This window comes from Loxodonta africana, chromosome 3 (genome assembly GCF_030014295.1).
Source record: "Loxodonta africana isolate mLoxAfr1 chromosome 3, mLoxAfr1.hap2, whole genome shotgun sequence".
Taxonomy (NCBI): Eukaryota; Metazoa; Chordata; class Mammalia; order Proboscidea; family Elephantidae; genus Loxodonta; species Loxodonta africana.
Window position 1 is genome coordinate 31,410,303 of NC_087344.1, and position 22,106 is coordinate 31,432,408.

A 22,106-nucleotide genomic window follows, 5' to 3' on the forward strand; every position below is an offset into this window, starting at 1 on the left:
CGTTCTGCCCCTTATGCTCTATGTGCCCTTGCTGAACTCATTAATCCTGCCCCCTCCCCTCCGCCGGGTCCCAACTCTTCAGTACTTACCAATAGTTAAGACGACCTGCTCTGCTGTCAGATAAAAAAAAAAAACAGGTGGCAATCCCAGCTCCATCCTTACTAGCTCATTTGCTAGCTAGGTCAGCCTGAGCAAACTCTGAAACTTCTCTGAGCCTGTTCTGTCATCTGTAAAGTGGCCATTCACAATCATCTCTACCTCATGGGGCTGTGAAGTTTAACTCACACAATATGTGTCGTGGAATTGGCACATCGTTTCTGGAATACAGTGAGTGCTCAATAAATGTTAGCAGTCATCATCATCTTCGTCATTATCTTAGTAGTGTTGTTGTTGTTAGGTGCCGTCAAGTCGGTTCCGACTCATAGCGACCCTATGCACAACAAAATGAAACACTGCCCAGTCCTGAGCCATCCTTACAATCATTGTTATGCTTGAGCTCATTGTTGCAGCCACTGTGTCAATCCACCTCATTGAGGGTCTTCCTCTTTTCCACTGACCCTGTACTCTGCCAAGCATGATGTCCTTCTCCAGGGACTGATCCCTCCTGACAACACGTCCAAAGTATGTAAGACGCAGTCTCACCATCCTTGCTTCTAAGGAGCATTCTGGTTGTACTTCTTCCAAAACAGATTTGTTCGTTCTTTTGGCACTCCGTGCTATGTTCAATATTCTTCGCCAACACCACAATTCAAAGGCATCAACTCTTCTTCGGTCTTCCTTATTCATTGTCCAGCTTTCACATGCATATGATGCGACTGAAAATACCATGCCTTGGGTCAGGCGCACCTTAGTCTTCAGGGTGACATCTTTGCTCTTCAACACTTTCAAGAGGTCCTTTGCAGCAGATTTGGCCAATGCAATGTGTCTTTTGATTTCTTGACTGCTGCTTCTATGGCTGTTGATTGTGGATCCAAGTAAAATGAAATCTTGACAACTTCAATCTTTTCTCCATTTATCATGATGTTGCTCATTGGTCCAGTTGTGAGGATTTTTGTTGTCTTTATGTTGAGGTGCAATCCATACTGAAGGCTGTGGTCTTTGATCTTCATTAGTAAGTGCTTCAAGTCCTCTTCACTTTCAGCAAGCAAGGTTGTCATCTGCATAACGCAGGTTGTTAATGAGTCTTCCTCCGATCTTGATGCCCCGTTCTTCTTCATATAGTCCAGCTTCTCATATTATTTGTTCAGCATACAGATTAAATAGGTATGGTGAAAGAATACAACCCTGATGCACACCTTTCCTGACTTTAAACCAATCAGTATCCCCTTGTTCTGTCCGAACAGCTGCCTCTTAATCTATGTAAAGGTTCCTCATGAGCACAATTAAGTGTTCTGGAATTCCCATTCTTCGCAGTGTTATCCAGTTTGTTATGATCCACACAGTCAAATGCCTTTGAATAATCAGTAAAACACAGGTAAACATCCTTCTGGTATTCTCTGCTTTCAGCCAGGATCCATCTGACATCAGCAATGAGATCCCTGGTTCCACGTCCTCTTCTGAAACTGGCCTAAATTTCTGGCAGTTCTCTGTCGATATACTGCTGCAGCCATTTTTGAATGATCTTCAGCAGAATTTTGCTTGCGTGTGATATTTATGATATTGTTCTATAATTTCCACATTGGGTTGGATCACCTTTCTTGGGAATAGGCATAAATATGGATCTCTTCCAGTCAGGTGGCCAGGAAGCTGTCTTCCATATTTCTTGGCATAGACGAGTGAGCACCTCCAGTGCTGCATCTGTTTGTTGAAACATCTCAATTGATATTCCATCAATTCCTGCAGCCTTATTTTTCACCAATGCCTTCAGAGCAGCTTGGACTTCTTCCTTCAGTACCATCGGTTCCTGATCATATGCCACCTCTTGAAATGGTTAAATATCAACTAATTCTTTTTGGTATAATGACTCTGTGTGTTCCTTCCATCTTCTTTTGATGCTTCCTGCATCATTTAATATTTTCCGCATGGAATCCTTCACTATTGCAACTTGAGGCTTGAATTTTTTCTTCAGTTCTTTTAGCTTGAGAAATGCCAAGCGTGTTCTTCCCTTTTGGTTTTCCATCTCCAGCTCTTTGCACATGTCATTATAATACTTTATTTTGTCTTCTCGAGAGGCCCTTTGAAATCTTCAGTTCTTTTACTTCGTCAATTCTTCCTTTTGCTTTAGCTGCTCAAGGCTCAAGAGCAAGTTTCAGAATCTCCTCTGACATCCACCTTGGTCTTTTCTTTCTTTCCTGTCTTTTCAGTGACCTCTTGCTTTCTTCATGGATGATGTCCTTGATGTCATTCCACAACTCATCTGCTCTTCAGTCACTAGTGTTCAATGTGTCAAATCTATTCTTGAGGCGGTCTCTAAATTCAGGTGGGATATACTCAAGGTCATATATTGGCTCTCATGGACTTGCTCTGATTTTCTTCGGTTTCAGCTTGAACTTGCATATGAGCAATTGATGGTCTGTTCCACAGTCGGCCCCTGGCCTTGTTCTGACTGATGATATTGAGATTTTTCCATCGTCTCTTTCCACAGATGTAATCAATTTGATTTCTGCGTGTTCTATCTGGCAAGGTCCAAGTGTATAGTCACTGTTTATGTTGGTGAAAGGAGGTATTTGCAATGAAGAAGTCGTTGGTCTTGCAAAATTCTATCATTCGATCTCCGGCATTGTTTCTATCACCAAGGCCATATTTTCCAACTACTGATCCTTCTTTGTTTCCAACTTTCGCATTCCCATCACCAGTAATTATCAATGCATCTTGATTGCATGTTTGATCAATTTCAGACTGCAGCAGCTGATAAAAATCTTCTATTTCTTCATCTTTGGCCCTAGTGTTGGTGCGTAAATTTGAATAACAGTCGTATTAACTAGTCTTCCTTGTAGGTGTATGGATATTATCCTATCACTGACAGCGTTGTACTTCAGGATAGATCTTAAAACGTTCTTTTTGATAATGAATGCAACACCATTCCTCTTCAAGTTGTCCTTCCCAGCATAGTAGACTATATGATTGTCTGATTCAAAATGTCCAAAACCAGTCCATTTCAGCTCACTAATACCTAGAATATCGATGTTTATGCATTCCATTTCATTTTTGACGATTTCTAATTTTCCTAGATTCATACTTCGTACATTCCAGGTTCTGATTATTAATGGATGTTTGCAGCTGTTTCTTCTCGTTTTGAGTCGTGCCACATCAGCAAATGAAGTTCCCGAAAGCTTTACTCCAGCCACGTCATTAAGGTCGACTCTACCTTGAGGAGGCAGCTCTTCCCCAGTCATCTTTTGAGTGCCTTCCAACCTGGGGGGCTCATCTTCCAGCACTGTATCAGACAACGTTCCACTGCTATTCATAAGGTTTTCACTGGCTAAAGCTTTTCAGAACTAGACTGCCAGGTCCTTCTTCCTAGTCTGTCTTAGTCTGGAAGCTCAGCTGAAACCTGTCCTCCATGGGTGACCCTGCTGGTATCTGAATACTAGTGGCATAGCTTCCAGCATCACAGCAACACAAAAGCCCCCACAGTATGACAAACTGACAGACATGTTGTAGGATCTTAGTACTAGATGATTGCAAAAATGGCCCCAATTTGTCATCCTTCCCTGTCCTCACCCTTTCCAATAAGAATTTGAAACGCCTTACTTTAGGAGGTAGAGCCAATTCCCCTCCCAATCCCTTGAGTCTGAGCTAGCCTTGGGACTTGCCTTTGTCCATGTTGCTGTTGTTAGCTGTCATTGAGACAATTTCAACTCATGGAGACCTCATGTACCACAGAATGTAACATTGCCTCATCTTCACAATCACCAGCATGCTCAAGTCTATCATTGTGGCTATTGTGCCAAACCACCTGACCTAGGGTCTCCCTCATCCTCGCTTCTCTCTACTTCACCAAACATGATGTCCTCCAGGAATTGATCCCTCCTGATGATGTGTCCAAAGCAATGTTTTGTTGTGATCCCTAAGGTTTTCATTGGCTAATTTCCGGAAGCAAATCACCAGGTCTTTCTTCTTAGTCTCTTTTAATCTGGAAGCACTACTGAAACCTGTCCATCATGGACTATCCTGTCTAGTACTTGAAATACCAGTGGCACGGCTTCCGGGGTTATAGCACCACATAAGCCACAATAGTACAATAAACTGACAGAGGGGTGGTAGGATTTGGCCAATAGCATGTGGTCAAAATGATGGTGTGCTAGTTCTGAACCTAGGCTTCCAGAGCTGCTGCATGTTTCTGTTCACTCCCTTGGAGCACAACCTCCATTACGTGAACAAGCCTGGGCCAGTCTGCTGAAGGATGAGAGACAGATGAAGTGACCAGTTATCCAAGCTGAGGCCATGCTGGATCAGCCTGTAGCCAGCTGAGCACCACACATGTGAGAGCCCAGGTAGATCAGCAGAACTGCCTACCTGAGCCACACCTGACCACAGAGAAGTGAGGGAGCCCAGCCACGCCCAGAAAAATGGCCCTGCTGACCCGCAGACTCGTGAGCAACAATAAATGCCTATTCTTTCCAGCTACTGAGATTTGAAGGGTCTGTTATGCATAAATAGCTGCTATGCAGTATTCATTTTTATCATCAACGTTGTCTTAAGCTTTGATTTCCTGGGTGGTGCAGTTAATGTGCTTGGCTGCTATTTTAGTCATCTACTGCTGCTCTAACAGAAATACCACAAGTGGATGGTTTTGACAAAGAGAAATTTATTCCCTCACAGTCTAGGCAGCTAGAATTCTGAATTCAGGCTGCCAGCTCCAGGGAAAGGCTTTCTCTATTTATTAGCTCTGGGAGAAGGGCCTTGTCATCAATCTTCCCCTGAGCTAAAAATTTTTCACCACAACGCCCCAGGTCCAAAGGATGCACTATTCTCCTGGATTCTTCTTGCTTGGTGGTAATGAGATTCACCTGACTCTCTACTTCCTTCTCTCTTTTATATCTCCAAAGAGATTGACTTAAGAGAAAACTTATTCTTGTAGATTGGGTCCTGCCTCATTAACATAACTGCTGCTCATCCCACCTCATTAACATCATAGAGGTAGGATTTATATAACACATAGAAAAATCACATCAGGTGACAAAATCGTGGACAATCACACAATACTGAGAATCATGGCCTAGCCAAGTTGATACACATTTGGGCGGGGGGATACAATTCAATCCACAACATTCCACCCTTTGACCCCCCCCAAAATTCATGTCCTTGCCACATGTAAAACACATTCACTCCATCACATCATAGCAAAAAAGTCTTAAATCAACTCCAAGTCCGAAATCCAAAAGTTCTTCTTCATCTGTGAAATCTAGAATACAAGTTATCTGTTTCCAAAGTACAATCATGGAACAGGCACAAGCTGGACATTTCCATTACAAATGGGAGAAATTGGAGGGAAAGAAGAGATAAGAGGCATCAAGCCAGTCAGCAGAACACATTACATTAGCTATCAAGGCTTGAAAACAATCCTCTGTTCTCTGAGACCATTTAGACAATGCCCCTGCCCTCCAGACTCTAGGTCTTGGCCAAACTCTCCAGGTACTGAGTCAAGGCCCCTCAGCCCTGGGCTTTAGCTCCGCCTCCCAGGTCCACTGGAACGGCAACACTGTTCCCTCACATTTGGGTAACCCTAATTCTCCTAGTCATTCTGAGTGGCAACTCCACCCTTTGAGACCCCAGAGGTCATGGCCCTACTGTTTGAGACTGAGGCAGCTCTGTTTCCTATGTTCCTTGTCTCTTCAGCCTCTGCTTCTTGGTTCCTCGGCCTCTTGGACCCTCAAGTCTCACTGCCCAAATCTTCCCTGCTGTGACAAGTGTTCCAAAGCTCTTTAGCTCCACTGATAAGGAGGCACCCCACCTCACCAGTAAACTTCAGTCGGAAGGCACACAACTGTCTTGCTCTATGGGTAGGCAAGCGTAACTCCAAAGATAAGCGCCTGGGGGCACTCCACTCCACCAGGAAGCCTTCTGCACAAAGGCACTCAGCTGTCTTGCTCTATGGGTCGGCTCCAGTGCCGTCTCTCGCTGGTCTCCTGGTTCTGCTGCTGCAGTTTTTCTGCTGCTGCAGCTTCTCTGGTGCTGCTGTTTCTCTTCTGCTGCCATTTCCAGTGTGACAGCTGTTCTCACTTCCTTCTGAGTCCACACCAGAATTGACTTTGACATCCATAATTCCAACAACAGCCTCCTAAGGCAGTCTGAAAACTCTTCCAGCATCTACTCATTCAGTTTCAAAAGTGCTTCCATGTTTTAGGCATCTGTTAGAGCAGTACCCCACTCTGCCAGTGCCAAATATCTTAAGCTGGGTTCTTTAGAGAAGCAAAACCTCTAAAGCATATAAATATATAGAGAGAGAGATTTATATCAGGGAAATGGCTGTGCCATTGTAGAGGCTGGAACATCCGAAGTCTGTGGGTCAGGATAGAGGCTTCTCCTGATTCACGTAATTGCAAGGGCTGGTGAACCCAAGATCAGCAAGTCAGAAAGCAGGGCTCTTGCTCACGGGTAGAAAGATCGACGAACCCTAAGATCGACAGGCAAGACCACAGGTAAGTTGCTAGCTCAAGTCCCAAGAACCAGAAGACAGACAAACAGGAGCCAGTTGCAGGATCCAGTGCAAGCAAAAGTCCATGAGCCTTGCCAGAATGCCCATTTATATTTGATACAGACCACACACCCAAGGAAACTCCCTTTCAACTGATTGGCTGCTCACAGCAGATCCCATCATGGAGGTGACCACATTATATCAAATCTCATCATGGAAGTGGTCACAATGTCATAAGACTGCCACACCACTGAGGATCATGGCCCAGCCAAGTTGACACGCAACCTTAACCATCACAGCTGCTAACTTAGAGGTTGGAGGTTCAAGTCCACCCAGAAGTGACTCAGAAGAAAGGCATGACAATCTACTTCTGAAAAATCTGCCATTAAAAACACTATGGAGCACAGTTCTACTCTGACATGCATGGGGTCACCATGAATCGGGGTCAACTCAACAAGCTTACAAGGCTTCTGTGAGAGAGACTAGAAGTTAACACCTTCTGAGCACCTACTAAGGACCCTGGGTGGTATAAAATGTTTGCTCTCAGCTACTAACTAAAAGGTTGGTGGTTCAAATCCACCCAGCAGCACCACAGAAGAAAGTCCTGGTGATCTCTTTCCATAAGATTACAGCTATCAAAATCCCTATGGAGCACAATTCTACTCTGAAACAAGTGGGGTCTCCACGAGTCAGAATAGACTCAACGGCAGTGGATTTGGGGTTTTTTTGTTTGTTTGTTTGTTTGGGACTCCTACTATGTGCCAGGGAAATGATTCAATTATGTCAGCTTGAACACCCCTCAAATTAGGGATTATTATCCCCACTTTGCAGATGAAGACACTGAAACTCAGAGAAGAAGAGCAATGGCCCCAAAGCCACCCAGCAGATCCAGGACCCCAGAAAATATTTGTAGCCCCTCTCCCCAAGGCTCCATCAGGGACACTGGGCTCAGGGTGCTCACGTGCATGAAGTTCACGGTCTCATTGAACATCTTCACGTAGGGCTTCAGGACTTGAAAGTGGAAGGCGGGTGTCAGCAGGTGGCGGTGGCGGCTCCACTTGTCGCCACCACTCAGCAGGAGCCCGTCCCCTGGTAGGGCCAGCCACAGGCAGTGGGCAAGTGTTGCACCTTCCTCTGGACCCCAAGGTTGTCCCCAGTCCCCTCCACCCATAATTACTCACCCAGCCAGGGCTTCAAGAGGCTGTAGAACTTAATGTCCTTGGGTAAAATGGCAGCTAACAAAAGAAAATGGATTATGAAGGGCCATGAAGTGGGGAAGGGGAGGCACTTTGGGTAGAGACATGGGCTCCCAGACAGGGGTCTGTCATTTCTCCAGCCAATTCCAGGATAAAAGAAGTGGAAACAAGGGAAGAGGATCAGGGAGGAGGGGGCTACCAGACCAGGCTGCAGCAGTAAAGTAGAGCAAATTCAGAGCCCACAACACTCTATGATGGTGAATTTTATGTGTCAGCTTGGTGATGTTGTGGTTCCTTGTGGTTTGCCCAAACACTAATCTAGTTGATGGAATGGAATGGAATGGAATGGCGTGGAGTGGCGTGGAGTGGCGTGGAGTGGCGTGGCGTGGCGTGGCGTGGCGTGGCGTGGCGTGGCGTGGCGTGGAATGGAATGGAATATAGTGTAGTGTAGTGCAGTGCAATGCAGTGCAATGTAATCAATCTATCAGTTGAAAAGGGATTTTCCCTAGGGTGTGCTTTGCCTCCAGAATATAAATAGATATTTTGGCAGAGCTTGCTCTCTTTCTCTTCATTCTGCCCTCTTTGTGTCACCTGACCTACAGATCTTGGAACACTAGACTATAGGAGTTTCCAGCCTGTCATCTGACCTAAGGATTTTGGATTTCCAAAAACCAATAAACCAAACGCAATGCTATCAAGCCAATTTTAACCCATGGCGACCCCATATGATACAGTGTAGAAATGCTCCATAGGTTTTCTGGGCTGTAATCTTATAGAAGCAGATCACCAGTCCTTTCTTCTGTGGCACCACTGGGTGGGTTCAACTTGCCAGCCTCCCACAATAGCATGAGACAATCCTTGAAGTAAATAGAGATAAACAGATAGATATAGACATAGACATAGATACAGACGTTACGGATTGAATTGTGTCCCATAAAAATATGTGTTGTAAATCCTAGCCTCTATGTCTGTAGTTATAATCCCACTGGGGAATGGTTGGTACAGTATGATGGGTCAATTTTATATGGCTTTTCTCACCACGGTCTTGAACTCTCACCAAATGACTGAGTGGGACTATGCAGATGAGGTCCTCGTGGCCCACCAAGAGGACTGGATAGCCTGCTAATAATGCAAATAATGAAACCCTGAAGGGTGGGACCATGAAAATAAGGTGCATGGAACCCTATTGAGGGGATTGGTCAGTTTTGCCATCCTGCGAGGCTTAAAGGACAGCCGATCCCAGAGCAGACGGAGGATCCCACCGCCACCAAGGAAGAAGACCTAGGAGTGAAGGGCATCCTTTGGACATGGAATCCCTGCACTGGAAACTTCCTAGACCCAGGAGACAGACAGTGAGATATAGTACCACAGATGGCGAGAGATGGTGAGAAGCAGCAACAAAGAAATGGCAGCAGCAGAGGCAGAAGAACAGAAGATTGGCTGGAGACACTGTGGTGGGCTTCCCGGCCCATGGAGCAAAAAAGCTTTATGCATTCAGGCTGAGGCTTACTGGCAGGGTGAGATGCCTCTTGGCACTTATTAGAGAAACTAAAGAGCTTTGTAATACTTGCTCAAGTAGGGTAGGAGCCAGACCAAGGGACTGAGGATACAAGGGTGCGAGAAAGGCCTGCCTGTGGGCACAGCCGAGAAGATGCTGTTGCAATCAAAGAAGTGTGTTCACAGTCATTTCTGATTCTTAATTGTAACCTCTTACTGGCCATTGCAACAAATTATCGAACCCAGCAGAGAAGCAGAGAGTTCAGTAGGAGGAGCATTAAATGTGCTTCTGGTGAGACTTTAAAAGAAAATCATGGACATATGATTGGACAGTGGAGGAAGGGCAATGCTTTCTATGCAGTGGCAAAGAACTTGTCTGAATTATGTTCAAATGTTTGGTGGGAGGTAGAACTTGTAAGTGATGAACTTGGATATCTGGCTGATGCGATTTCAGAACAAGATCTTAAAGGGGTTGCCTGATTTCTCCTTGCTGCTTGCAGTAAATATAAAATGTGAGAGGAAACAGATGGACTTAAAAATGAGACTCCTGGCCAACATGGCACCATAGACGGAAGCACCATGCCGTTCCTCCACAGCAAAGACACAGAAAACTAAGTAACACAGAGACAAACATTATTTCTGGAACCCAAGTGTCAAATGAAGAGATAAAGAACTCAGCCAAGCACCGAATAGCATAAGAAACTGACAGCAAACAGAGAGCAAGGAGAGATATGTGCAAGGTCCCTTATCAGCTAATGCAGCACGGATTCTCCATCTTGGACTCCTGTCAGAGATCGGCAAACAGGAAGCACAGGAAAGCAGCTTCACAGAGCTCCAGCAGGAGACAGTGCACCTGGTAACCAGCAATACATGCTTTCCTGCCCCCCATCCTCTCCCCACTGCTCTACCTCTGAGCTTCCTGGCTGGCTATGGTGCCTTGGCCAGCTGGGAAGTGCAGCGTCCATGCTGCTTGGATTTGCCCCACCCACACTGGAGATCAGTGGACAGGGAGTATGGGAAATCAGCTTCACAAACTTCCCACCAGGAGACAGAGCACCTGGTAACCAATTATATATGCTTTCCTAAACTCCACCTTTCTGCCCCCCAACCTTTGGCCTCTCTGCTTCCCACCAGCCACACTGTCTTGACTGGAACCCAACTGCTTTGGCCCCAGGCTGCTTTTTTGTTTATTTGTTTTTGGCTCCTGTTTCTCTCTTCTTTACCATACCCGTATTAGATCCACACATCACAACCTCTCTCCTCCTTCCTGCCTACCTGCACTGTGCACTGAACACCACATCCATGAAGAGCATACCCACGACATACAGGAACCTGCCTAGCACTGATTCCCAGCCCTCCCTGTCGGCCCAAGTATGTGCCACAAACTACCCATCCCAGCCCCTCCCGTTCGACTGGACTTGCCGTGCTGCACCATAATTGAGCGACTGGCCCTACACATTAGAGAAGGAGGTGAAAAGTATTGTGCCCACAAATGAGCAAACAACAAAGAATGCACAGCCCGCCTGCTCAGACATGCAAAATAATGCAAAAGTGCAGGACAAAACAAACAGATCTACAATAAATAAACAGAGAAAATACTGAATGTCCCAAAGACAGCAGACAATATCAAAACGTATTTAAAAAAAAAAAAAGGGACAGGATGGTTCCAGTAGGAGTCTAAAATAAAACACCAGATGACTTTCCAGCAGAAAAAAAGTCACTAGAAATACCTGATAGGAATCCAAATCTATAACAATCAGGTCTATCCAAGGGTTGAAGCAAAAAGCAGACAAAAATGAGGAAATTATAGGCAAATTCATGGAAAAGGCAGACAAACTAATGGAAAGTGTAGAAAATATAGAAGAATTCAGGAAAATAATACAGGAACAAAATGCCAAAATAAACTTATGACTAGAAATCATACAAAAACAGCAATTAGAAATCCAAAAGAAAAACAACAAGATTTCAGAAATGGACAGTGTCATAGAAGGGCTGAGGAGTAGGTTTGAAATGATGGAAGGCAGGATCAATGAAATTGGAGACAGATATGTGGATACAACTCAAAGAACGAAGAAAAATGAAGAGACCCTGAGAGTTACAAAGAACTCAGTCACCGAATTGATTAAGAAACTGACAGAACAGAGGGTGAGGAGAGGTATGTGCAGAGATCCCCTACCACTTAATACAGCAGGAGACAGAGAACCCGGTAACCGGAGATACTCACTTTCCCACCCCTCATTCTCTCCCCCTGCTCTACCTCCGTGCTTCCTAGCTGGCAGTGGTGGCTGGGTCAGCTGGGAAGTGCAATGTCCCTGCCGCTAGGATTCACCTCACGCATTTCGGAGATTGGTGGACAGAGAGCGCGGAAAGCAGCTTCATGAAGTTCCCAGCAGGAGACAGAGCACCCGGTAACCAGCGATACATGCTTTCCTAACTCCTACCCTTCTTCCCCATCCCCTTAGGTCTCCTCTGGTTCCGGCTGGCCAAAGTCTTTTGGCTAGAAGGCAACTGCTTTGGCCCCAGACTGCTTGGATTCACCCCACCCACACTAAGTGCCATTTGTCTGTTGCTGGCCTTGCTTTCTTCCATTTCTTTTGGTTTCTTCTGTGCCTCCCACAACCTCGCCCTCATTACTATGAAACATCTGGCTCTGTGTGCCATCGTTACTTCCTCTTCAAAGGATGTGAAGTGCCATTTTTCTGGGGAACCACTTCCCAGGCCAGTGACAGCAGGCTGGTGGGATCCCGGAGGTTTTTTTTTTTTTTTTTTTTTTGCTTTGTTGTGTTTTGCTTTGTTCTGTTTTGTTTATTTGTTTGTTTTTCTTTTCGTGGCTTGGGAGCCCCTTCTAGCCAGGCTCACTGCACAGCCTAGGAGCCACTGTCCCAATCTGTGCAGCCGTGAGGGTGGGATTCCTGGGTGCATTTCTTTATACTTTATTTTTTTCTCTCTTTTTTTCTGTCTGTCTTCATTTCTCCATTCTCATCTCTCTATACTTACCTCCTTTTCATGTCTCCTGAACACCTGGTGCTGTGCGACATCTATACCCCCTCTACCAGACTATATTGCTCAGCCTGGTAGCCTTCCATGGTTTTTTGCACCCTTACTAGTGGGACCCCTGGGCGGAGTTTTCTTTCTTTCTTTCTTTCTTTTTTCCAAATTTTTGTCTAGTTATTTTTTTCATTTCCCTCCACTTTTTTCCACCCTTTTTCTTTTCTCCATTTCTTGGTTTCTCATCTCTCCACTCCAATGGCAAGCTCCCTTAGCACTCTTTTTCAGGGGGTGCTCCTGTTTCTCTCTCCTCTTCCCCATACCCATTCTAGCTCCACACATCACAACCTCCCCCCTCCTTCCTGCCTACCTGCACTGAGCACTGAACATCACACAGCTGAGCACCACAGGCACAGCCTACCCAAACCTGCCCAGCACTGAGTCTCAGCTCACCCTTTTGGCCCTAGTACGTGTCAAAAACTACCCATCCTAGCCCCTCCCCTTCAACGGGACCTGCCCTGCTGCACCATAGCTGAGTAATTGGCTCTGCCCATTGAACAAGGAGGTGAAAATACCATGACTACAGACAAGTAAACAACAAAGAACACACAGCCCTCCAATTTGGACATAAAAAATTTAAAAAAAAAAAAGCAGGATGAAATGATCAGATCTACAATCAATAAACAGAGAAAATAACTACTGAATGTCCCAAAGACAGCAGACAATACCAAACCATAAAAAAAAAAAAAAGGACAAGATGATTCCAGTAGGCCTCCAAAATAAAACACCAGATGACTTTCCAGTAGAAGACAAGGCACTAGAACTACCTGATAGGGAATTCAGATCTCTAATATTCAGCGCTATCCAAGAGCTGAAGCAAAGAGCAGACAAAAATGAGGAAAAAATAGGCAAATTCATGGAAAAGGCAGACAAACTAATGGAAAATACAGACAAAAAAATGGAAGAATTCAGGAAAATAACACAGGAACAAAAAGCCAAAATGAATTCACAACTAGAAATCATACAAAAACAACAACTAGAAATCCAAAAGATAAGCAACAAGATTTTAGAAATGGACAGTGTCATAGAAGGGCTGAGGAGCAGATTTGAAATGATGGGAAACGGGATCAACAAAATTGAACACAAACACTTAGATACAACTCTGTTTGAGGATAAATCAGAAAAAAGAATGAAGAAACCTGAGAATTTGTGGGATAAAATCAAAAGCAAAAATTTGCCCATGATCAGAGTTCCAGATGGGATGGGGAGGAGGGAAACACAGAGATGATCATTAAAGAATTGCTGCCAGAAAACTCCCAAATATCATGAGAGATGAAAAGCTGACCATACAAGAAGCTCAACAAACCCCATATAGGATAGACCCACCCCCAAAATCACCAAGGCATATTATAATCACACTCGCTAAAACCAAAGACAAAGAAACAATCCTGAAAGCAGCTCAAGAAAAAAAATCACATCTAGAGGAGAAACAAAAAGACTAAGCTCTGATTATTCAGAAGAAACCATGCAGGCAAGGAGGCAATGGGATGACATATATAAAATTTTGAAAGATAAAAATTGCAGCCAAGAATAATATATCCTGCAAAACTCTCATTCAAATAAACCCAAAACCCACTGCCATTGAGTCGATTCCAACTAATTCAAATAGGATGGTGAAATTAGGACATTTCCAGATAAACAGAAATTAAAGGAATATGTAAGAACCAAACCAAACCTACAAGAATTATTAAAGGGGGTCCTTTGGAATGAGAACAAACATCAGACCACAGCCTGAATCTAGGATGCAAGATTGTGCCAGCCAGATACCAACCTAGGAAATGAACTCTCAAGCACTATTCAAAACCAAAAGTATTACAACAGGGAATCAGAGAGGTCAATCTGTAAATGACAACAACATCAGAACAATAAAAGAGGGAATGAACAGTGTAGGTATAGAACTTTCTAATGGAGAGGAAGGCAAGGCAATATCAAGTAATAATAGATTCGTTCAAACCTAGGAAGATAAGGGTAAATTTCAAGGTAACCACAAACAAAGTTAACAAACCCACTCATCCAAATAAAGAAGAAAACAAAATCACAATAAAAACAAAATCTACAAAAAGAAAAGGAACGAAAAAGAAACTCCACAAACAAAAGAAACTCAGCACAGAAGAGGAACAAAGAAAATGTCACCACCACAAAAAAAGCACTGCAAAATGACAGCAATAAACTCACCCCTATCAATAATTATCAATAATTACACTGAAAGTAAACAGCTTAAATGCACCCATAAAGAGACAGAGAGTGACAGAATGAGTAAAAAACAGGATCCATAAATATGCTGTCTACAAGAGACACACCTTAGAAACAAAGATGTAAATTTATGAAGAAGAATAAAGTAGGCACACTCACACTATCTGACCTCAGAACCTACTATACAGCTACAGTAGTCAGAACAGTGTGGTACTGGTACAATGACAGATACCTTGACCAATGGAACAGAATTGAGAACCCGGGTGTAAATTCATCCACCTGTGGTCACCTGAACTTCAACAAGGGTCCAAAGTCCATCAAATGGGGAAAAAACAATCTTTTTAACAAATGCTGCTGGCAAAACCAGATGTCCACCTGCAAAAAAATGAATAAATAAAACAGGACCTCACACCATATACAGAAACTACTTCAAAATGGATCAAAGACATAAACATAAAGCCAAAAACTATGAACTTCATAGAAGAAAAAATAGGATCAATGTTAGAGATCCTACTACACAGCATTAATAGGACACAAACCATAACCAACGACACACAAACTCCAGAGGATAAGCTAGATAAGTGGGATCTTCTAAAAATTAAACACTTATGCTCTTCAAAAGACTTCACCAAGAGTACAAAGATAACCTACAGAATGGGAAAAGATTTTTGGCTATTACAAATCAGACAAAGGTCTAATCCCTAAATCTACAAGAAAGTCCAACACCTCTACAACAAAAAGACAAATAATCCAATTAAAAAATGGGCAAAGGAAATGAACAGACACTTCACAGAAGAAGACATTTAAGTGGCCAACAGACACATGAAGAAATGCTAGCAATCACTAGCCATTAGAGAAATGCAAATCAAAACAACATTGAGACACCATCCCACCCCCGGCAGTACTGGAAGGAATCCAAAAAATCAAATAACAAACATTGGACAGGCTGCAGGGAGATCAGAACTCTTATGTACAGCTGTTGAGAATGAAAAATGATACAACCATTTTGGAAAACAATATGGCACGTCCTTAGAAAGCTGTTGTTGTTGTTAGGTGCCATCGAGCCAGTTCCGACTCATGGAGACCCTATGTACCACAGAACGAAACATTGCCTGGTCCTGCGCCTTCCTTATAATTGTTAATGCTTGAGCCCATTGTTGCAGCCACTGTGTCAGTCCATCTCGTTGAGGATCTTCGTCTTTTCCGTTGACCCTGTACTTTACCAAGCATGATATCCTTCTCTAGGGACTGATCACTCCTGACAACATGTCCAAAATATGTAAGACGCAGACACCCCATCCTTGCTTCTAAGGAACATTCTAGTTGTACTTCTTCCAAGACAGATTTGTTCGTTCTTTTGGCAGTCCCTGGCATATTGAATATTCCTTGCCAATGAAGTGGAGAAAACATATTTTCTTTAGTGTTTTAGTATTGAAGGAGAGAGAATATATTTTCTAATGTTTTAGTATAACTGAATAAGCTAGTCTTTAAAACGTAATTACTTGCTCTGGAATCTGTCCCACGGTTGTTCCTTTAAAGAAAAATAAGGTAATCAATTTTTAGTTGCTGATTAAACTTTGGTCCTCTCCCAAGGAAAAAAATACACAAAACTGAGGTAGCTGAATAAAGCTTAGATCCATCTTGTGACAGAAACCAGGATGGCATGAAGAGACTTGGAGGACTCCAGAATGGCATGAAGAGACTTGCAGGACTTCAATAATAGATCACTTTATCATTGTGTCTACCTCAAAGAAAAACCAACATTCCTGAAAACCTCTAAACCCTGACCTTCCCCCTATAAAAACTCTCCAATTGGTCCTCTAGGTTTAGACAGAATTTGAGAGAAATTTAACCCTCTCTGTCTCTTGAATACCGGTATTCAATAAACCCTCTTACTGCTTACCTCCTCCTATCTCAGTGTTGGCTTTGGGGCAGGTGGCACGAATCCGCAATTTGCAGTAACACCAACACCACAATTCAAATGTGTCAATTCTTCGGTCTTCCTTATTCATCGTCCAGCTTTCCCATGCATATGGTGTGATTGAAAAAACCATGGCTTGGGTCAGGTGCACCCTAGTCTTCCAGGTGACATCTTCGCTTTTCAACACTTTAAAGAGGTCCTTTGCAATGGAACAAAATTGAAAATTCAGACATAAATCCATCCACATATGAGCAGCTGATATTTGACAAAGGCCCAAATTCAGTTTTATGGGGAAAAGACCGTCATTTTAACAAAGGGTGCTGGCATACCTGAAACAAGACCCATACCTCACACCATGCACAAAAACGAACATAAAATGGATCAAAGACCTAAATATAAAATCTAAAATGATAAAGATCATGGAAGAAAAAATAGGGACAACGCTAGGAGCCCTAATACATGGCATAAACAGTATGCGAAACATTACTAACAATGCAGAAGAGAAACCAGATAACTGAGAGCTCCTAAAAATCAAACACCTATGTTCATCCAAAGACTTCACCAAAAGAGCAAAAATGTTGCCTAGAAACTGGGAAAAAGTTTTTAGCTGTGACATTTCTGATCACCATCTGATCTCTAAAATTTACGTTATACTGCAAAAACTCAACTACAAAAAGACAAATAACCAAATTAAAAAATGGGCAAAGGATTATGAACAGACACTTTACTAAAGAAGACATCATGGTAGCTAGCTAACAGACATGAAGAAATGCTCACGATCATTAGCCATTAGAGAAATGCAAATCAAAACTATAATGAGATTCCATCTCACTCCACCAAGGCTGGCATTAATCCAAAAAACACAAAATAATAAATGTTGGAGGGGTTGTGGAGAGACTGGAACACTTATATACTGCTGGTGGGAATGTCAAATGGTACAACCACTTTAGAAATCGATTTGGTGCTTCCTTAAAAAAACAGAAATAGAACTAAATTCAGGTGGGATATACTCAAGGTCGTATTTTGGCTCTCGTGGAACTGCTCTGATTTTCTTCACTTTCAACTTGAACTTGCATGTGAGCAACTGTTCCACAGTCGGCCCCTAGCCTTGTTGTATTTGATTCCTTTGTATTCCGTCTGACGAGGTCCATGTGTATAGTCACTGTTTATGTTGGTGAAGAAAGCCATTTGCAATGAAGAAGTAGTTGGTCTTGCAAAGTTCGATCCCTGGCATTGTTTCTATCATCAAGGCCATATTTTCCAACTACCGATCTTTCTTTCACATTCCAATCACCAGTAATTATCAACGCATCCTGATTCATGTTCAGTCAATTTCAGGCTGCAGAAGCTGATAAAAATCTTCAATTTCTTCATCTTAGTGGTTTTTTTTTTAGTGGTTGGGGTGTAAATTTGAATAATAGTCGCATTAACTGGTCTTCCTTGTAGGTGTATGGATATTATCCTATCACTGACAGCATTGTAGTTCAGGATAGATCTTGAAATGTTCTTTTTGATGATGAATGCAACACCATTCCTCTGCATGTTGTCATTCCTGGCATAGTAGACTATATGATTGTTTGATTCAGAATGGCCAATACCAGTCCATTTGAGCTAACTAATGCCTAGGATATCAGTGTTTACGCATTCCATTTCATTTTTGATGATTTCCAATTTTTCGTGGGTCAGCTCCAGCACCACCAGGTGCTGGTCTCCTGGTTCTGCTGCTATTGGTTCTCTGCTGTTGCCCCTTCTCTGCCACTGCAAGTTCTCTGCTGAGCTGGTCCTCTGCCACTGTTGCAACTGAATCCATTCACAGTTTCAAAACTGCTTCCACATTTTAGGTATCAGTTAGAGCAGCACCCCACTCCTGGTACCAAATTATGTCTTAGTTATCTAGTGCTGCTATAACAGCAATACCACAAGTGGATGGCTTTAACAAAGAGTTAATACATACAAGTTGATACACGCATTTTTAGGGGGACATAATTCAATCCATGACAGGGCGCTATGAGTCAGAACTGACTTGACAGCACCTAAAAACAACAATCTCACTGGTTCTGTTTCCCTAGATTACCCTGACTGAGGCACACCCAACATGCTACACACACCCTACTATGGCACAGCATAACCTAGTGCTGCTTGATGTGTCTTCTCCACCATCTAACATTTCTGAAACACCAAGCATAGACCAACACTCTAGAATGCATTGCATGGACCTACGGCACCCTGATATGCCCAAACTGTTCTGACATCTCCGGATATACAGCAGAGACAGCTGACATAGCCACAACATGTTAAGATGCCCTGACATGCTCACGGCAAATATGACATACCCGACATGCCCATAACATACTGGACACATTCTGATATGTCCAATACATGACGTAACATGCTCTGATGTGGACCAGAGGTGTCTGACATGACCTTGGCATGCCCCACACATGAACCCTAGACAGAATTTCAGTATGGTCCCATTGATGTCCCAGGCATGGTTCAGGTGTGACTGGACATACCTTAGATCTGTCTCACACAAGGTTAAAATAACCTCTCAGACACTTCACAGAGGGATTCTGGTTCCAGACACAGCCCAGCCCTGACATAGAACATGCCTAAATGCCATCTCCATGTGACAAGCAGGACAATCTTGAACGGTGTCTCAGACAGACCTAGACAGACTCCAGCAGGCCTCAATGTCCTGGGCCTCAGCTGAGCACGGATGTGACCAAGACCATCTCCAAGTGGTCCCAGGTACAAACACACACCCGACGTGACTACCATGGACACACAGCAAGTATCACACAGACACACCCTAGGTGTGACCAGACATGACCAGGGCCAGACAGGTCATGTTCAGGTGTGCTGGGACAGCCACACTTTCCCACAGATCTCCTGTCTACCCGCCCAGTCCCTTGCCCAGCTAAAGGCAGCACAGGGTTCAGCAGCAGCAAGCTGTGGGCAGCGGGCATCCACCTAGGGCCAAGAGGTCAGGTTTGATGAAGGTGGGGTGGAAGATGCATGCCAGGGCCTCGCCTGCCAGCAGCACGCATCCCCAAAGATGCTAGCCAGGCCCTGTGTATACCAGGGACCCTCCTCCGGACTCCAGATCTGCAAAGGAACAGAGAGCACAAAGTTCATGCCCTTGGAGGGGCCTGAGAGAAGGACCCAAAGAGACCCAACCCAGCCCTGAGACCTCTATCCATCCACTCATACTCTGTGTGCCAAGCCCCATCCTGGGCCCACAGTCTGACACACAACCATTCAGGGTCCCTCAGTAACAGGGGCAGAAATGGCCTCTTCCCACCAGGAACCCAATAACACTTTCACCTTAGTGCTCTTCTTACACCCATTTTCCAGGTAAGAAAACTGAGACTTTGAACCTTTAAGCTACTTGCCCAGGGTCCCCAAGAAAGTAAGTGACTGCCTAAGACCTGAGCCCAGGTCTGTTTGAATCCAGAGCCTGAGTTCATGACCATCGAGCTATTTGTGTCCCCAAAACAACAGCTCTGAGAGCCCAAAGCCAAGATCCAGCCTTGCTTATGCCACCCTCCTTGAAGTTTTCAGTCAACAGGTTGCTTTCTTTGCTTAGGCCACACAGAGTTGAGTTTCTACTACTATCAACTGAAAAGGACCTTGGCAACCAGAGAACCAGGGACTTGCCCAGAGTCACCGTGCAGGTTAATGATGGAGCTGCGACCTCTGCTGGATGTTGTTTGTTCCCTTGTCTAGGATGCAAAAGGCAGAGGGTAAAGGGATGTAGCAAAGATGAGGGGGGTCTTCTAGGAGAGATACATGGGGTGTGAAGCAGAGGAGGCATGAACTTAGAGTAGACAAGCAATGGTATGGGGTAGAAAGAATTGACCCACCAGAGGTGGACATCATGGAAGTAGCAACCCAGAACCTCCAATAGCCATAAGCCCTCTTCATGGTTTGCACTTGTGGTGGGCAGGGTGGAGGCCAGGCCTGGCAGGAGGCTCAGAAGCTACCACTGCCCATCACACCACCCTACTTCTGCTTTAAAAATGCCTACTAACAGTTTGGTGGTTCCTCAAAAAGCTGAACATAGAACTACCATATGACCAAGTAATCTCAATCCTAGGTATAGATCCAGAAGAAGTAAAAGCAGGAATGCAAACAGAAAACTGTACACCCATGTTCATTGCAGCACTTTACACAACAGCCAAAAGGTGAAAACAACTACAATATCTATCAGCAAATGAGTGGATAAGCAAAATGTGGTACACACATAAAATGGAGTACTACTGAGCAACAGAGAAAAATGAAGTCCTGATGTATGCCCCAATGTGAACCTTGAAAACATCATGCTGAGCAATATAAGCCAGTCATACTTATATGAAATAAGTAAATACCGATAAATCAAAGATTATTAGTATTTGCAAGGGTGGGAGGGAGGGGAAAGGGGGACTTTAAGCTTAGGAGTCATTGACTTTCTGTTCACGGTTGTGGAGTGATTTGGAAAAGGATAGTGAGAATGGATGTACAACATGAAGAATGTAATCAATGTCACTGAATTGCACATGTATGAATTGTTGAGATGTTGTATGTTTTGTTATGTATATTTTCACCACAATAAAATAGAGAGGGGGAAAAAAACAATGTTGGCCAAGAGAAAAAAAAATTTGTACTTATTATTCCAGATCTAGCTCAAGTAAACCTTCCTCCAGGAAGACTTCCAGCCTGCCCCAACAGAAGCCTTCTTCCTCTGGGCTGCCCATCCCGTCTCTCCCTCTAGCCCTATTCCTGACCACATGAAGTTAGAGGTGTCTGTCCAGATCCTTCTCCCCATGCTTGGGGGTTCTCCAGGATGGGGCACTGGATTGAGAACACCAGGAAAGTTGCAGATGGTGAGATGGGGGCTGGTAAATGTATGAAAGATAGAGAGAGAAGGCTGAGAGAAGAGGGGAGGGGACCGGGTCTTGCTGGAACCACCCAGAAGCTTAGGGGCAGAGGGGCACTAGCCCTTGGATGCTGCCACAGCGCCCACCACCACAAGCTCTGCGTGTTACCTGAGGCATTAAGAACAGGCCGAATGATGTCAGGGTGGCACAGAGTGATGACGGGGCAGATGGGGCCCAACCAGGTCTTAAAGCTCTGGGGGTAGGTGGCCACCAGATGAGTCTGTTCCATCAAACCCTCCTCCGTGGGGGGGACCTGCAAACAACAAAGAGTGGCCACCTCTCCAGAAAAAGCCACAAGCGTCCATCCCTTCTCAGCTTCCAGAGGTGGCACAGCTTCTGCTGTGAATGTTTGTCAGGATTCTGCCCTGAGGGGGGGACTTCTGCCTCCTCCTGCTCTGTCCAAAGGAACAAAGGTCCCTCAGGGATGGGAGGGTCCTCGTGGCAGTCTCAAAGTCCAAGAGTGTATCCAAGAGCACAGGGAGAAGGCATGCTCTCTAGCCACAGAGCTTGGCTTCAGGTGATGGGTTTTCTCATCTTGGGTGTGGCTGCAGCACAGGGGACAGTTACTGGGGGAGGTCCCCGTGGGGAGGTCTGCAGGCAGCGGTGGGGTCTCAGGGCTATAGCATAAGGGCTTGTTCCCACATTCTGTCTGGGCCCTGGCAGTCCACACTGAAGCCACTGGATCCCCAACCCGGGACCGAAGCCACTGGATCCCCCACCCGGGAAAATCAGTAGACCTGGGACCTGCCAGCCTT

General features: G+C 44.4%; 1 protein-coding gene across 1 annotated transcript in view; it reads right to left on the bottom strand.

Moving 5' to 3' along the window:
• LOC100656972 (cytochrome P450 4F2-like) overlaps positions 1-22,106 on the bottom strand; it is a 36,388-nt gene that overhangs the window by 9,642 nt on the left and 4,640 nt on the right. The window contains exons 3-5 of the mRNA XM_064280900.1: positions 21,460-21,604; positions 7,762-7,815; positions 7,542-7,669 (exon numbers count right to left, since the gene is read on the bottom strand). Of these exons, the coding sequence (XP_064136970.1) occupies positions 7,542-7,669; positions 7,762-7,815; positions 21,460-21,604 (327 nt within the window). The remainder of the gene's footprint in view (positions 1-7,541; positions 7,670-7,761; positions 7,816-21,459; positions 21,605-22,106) is intronic.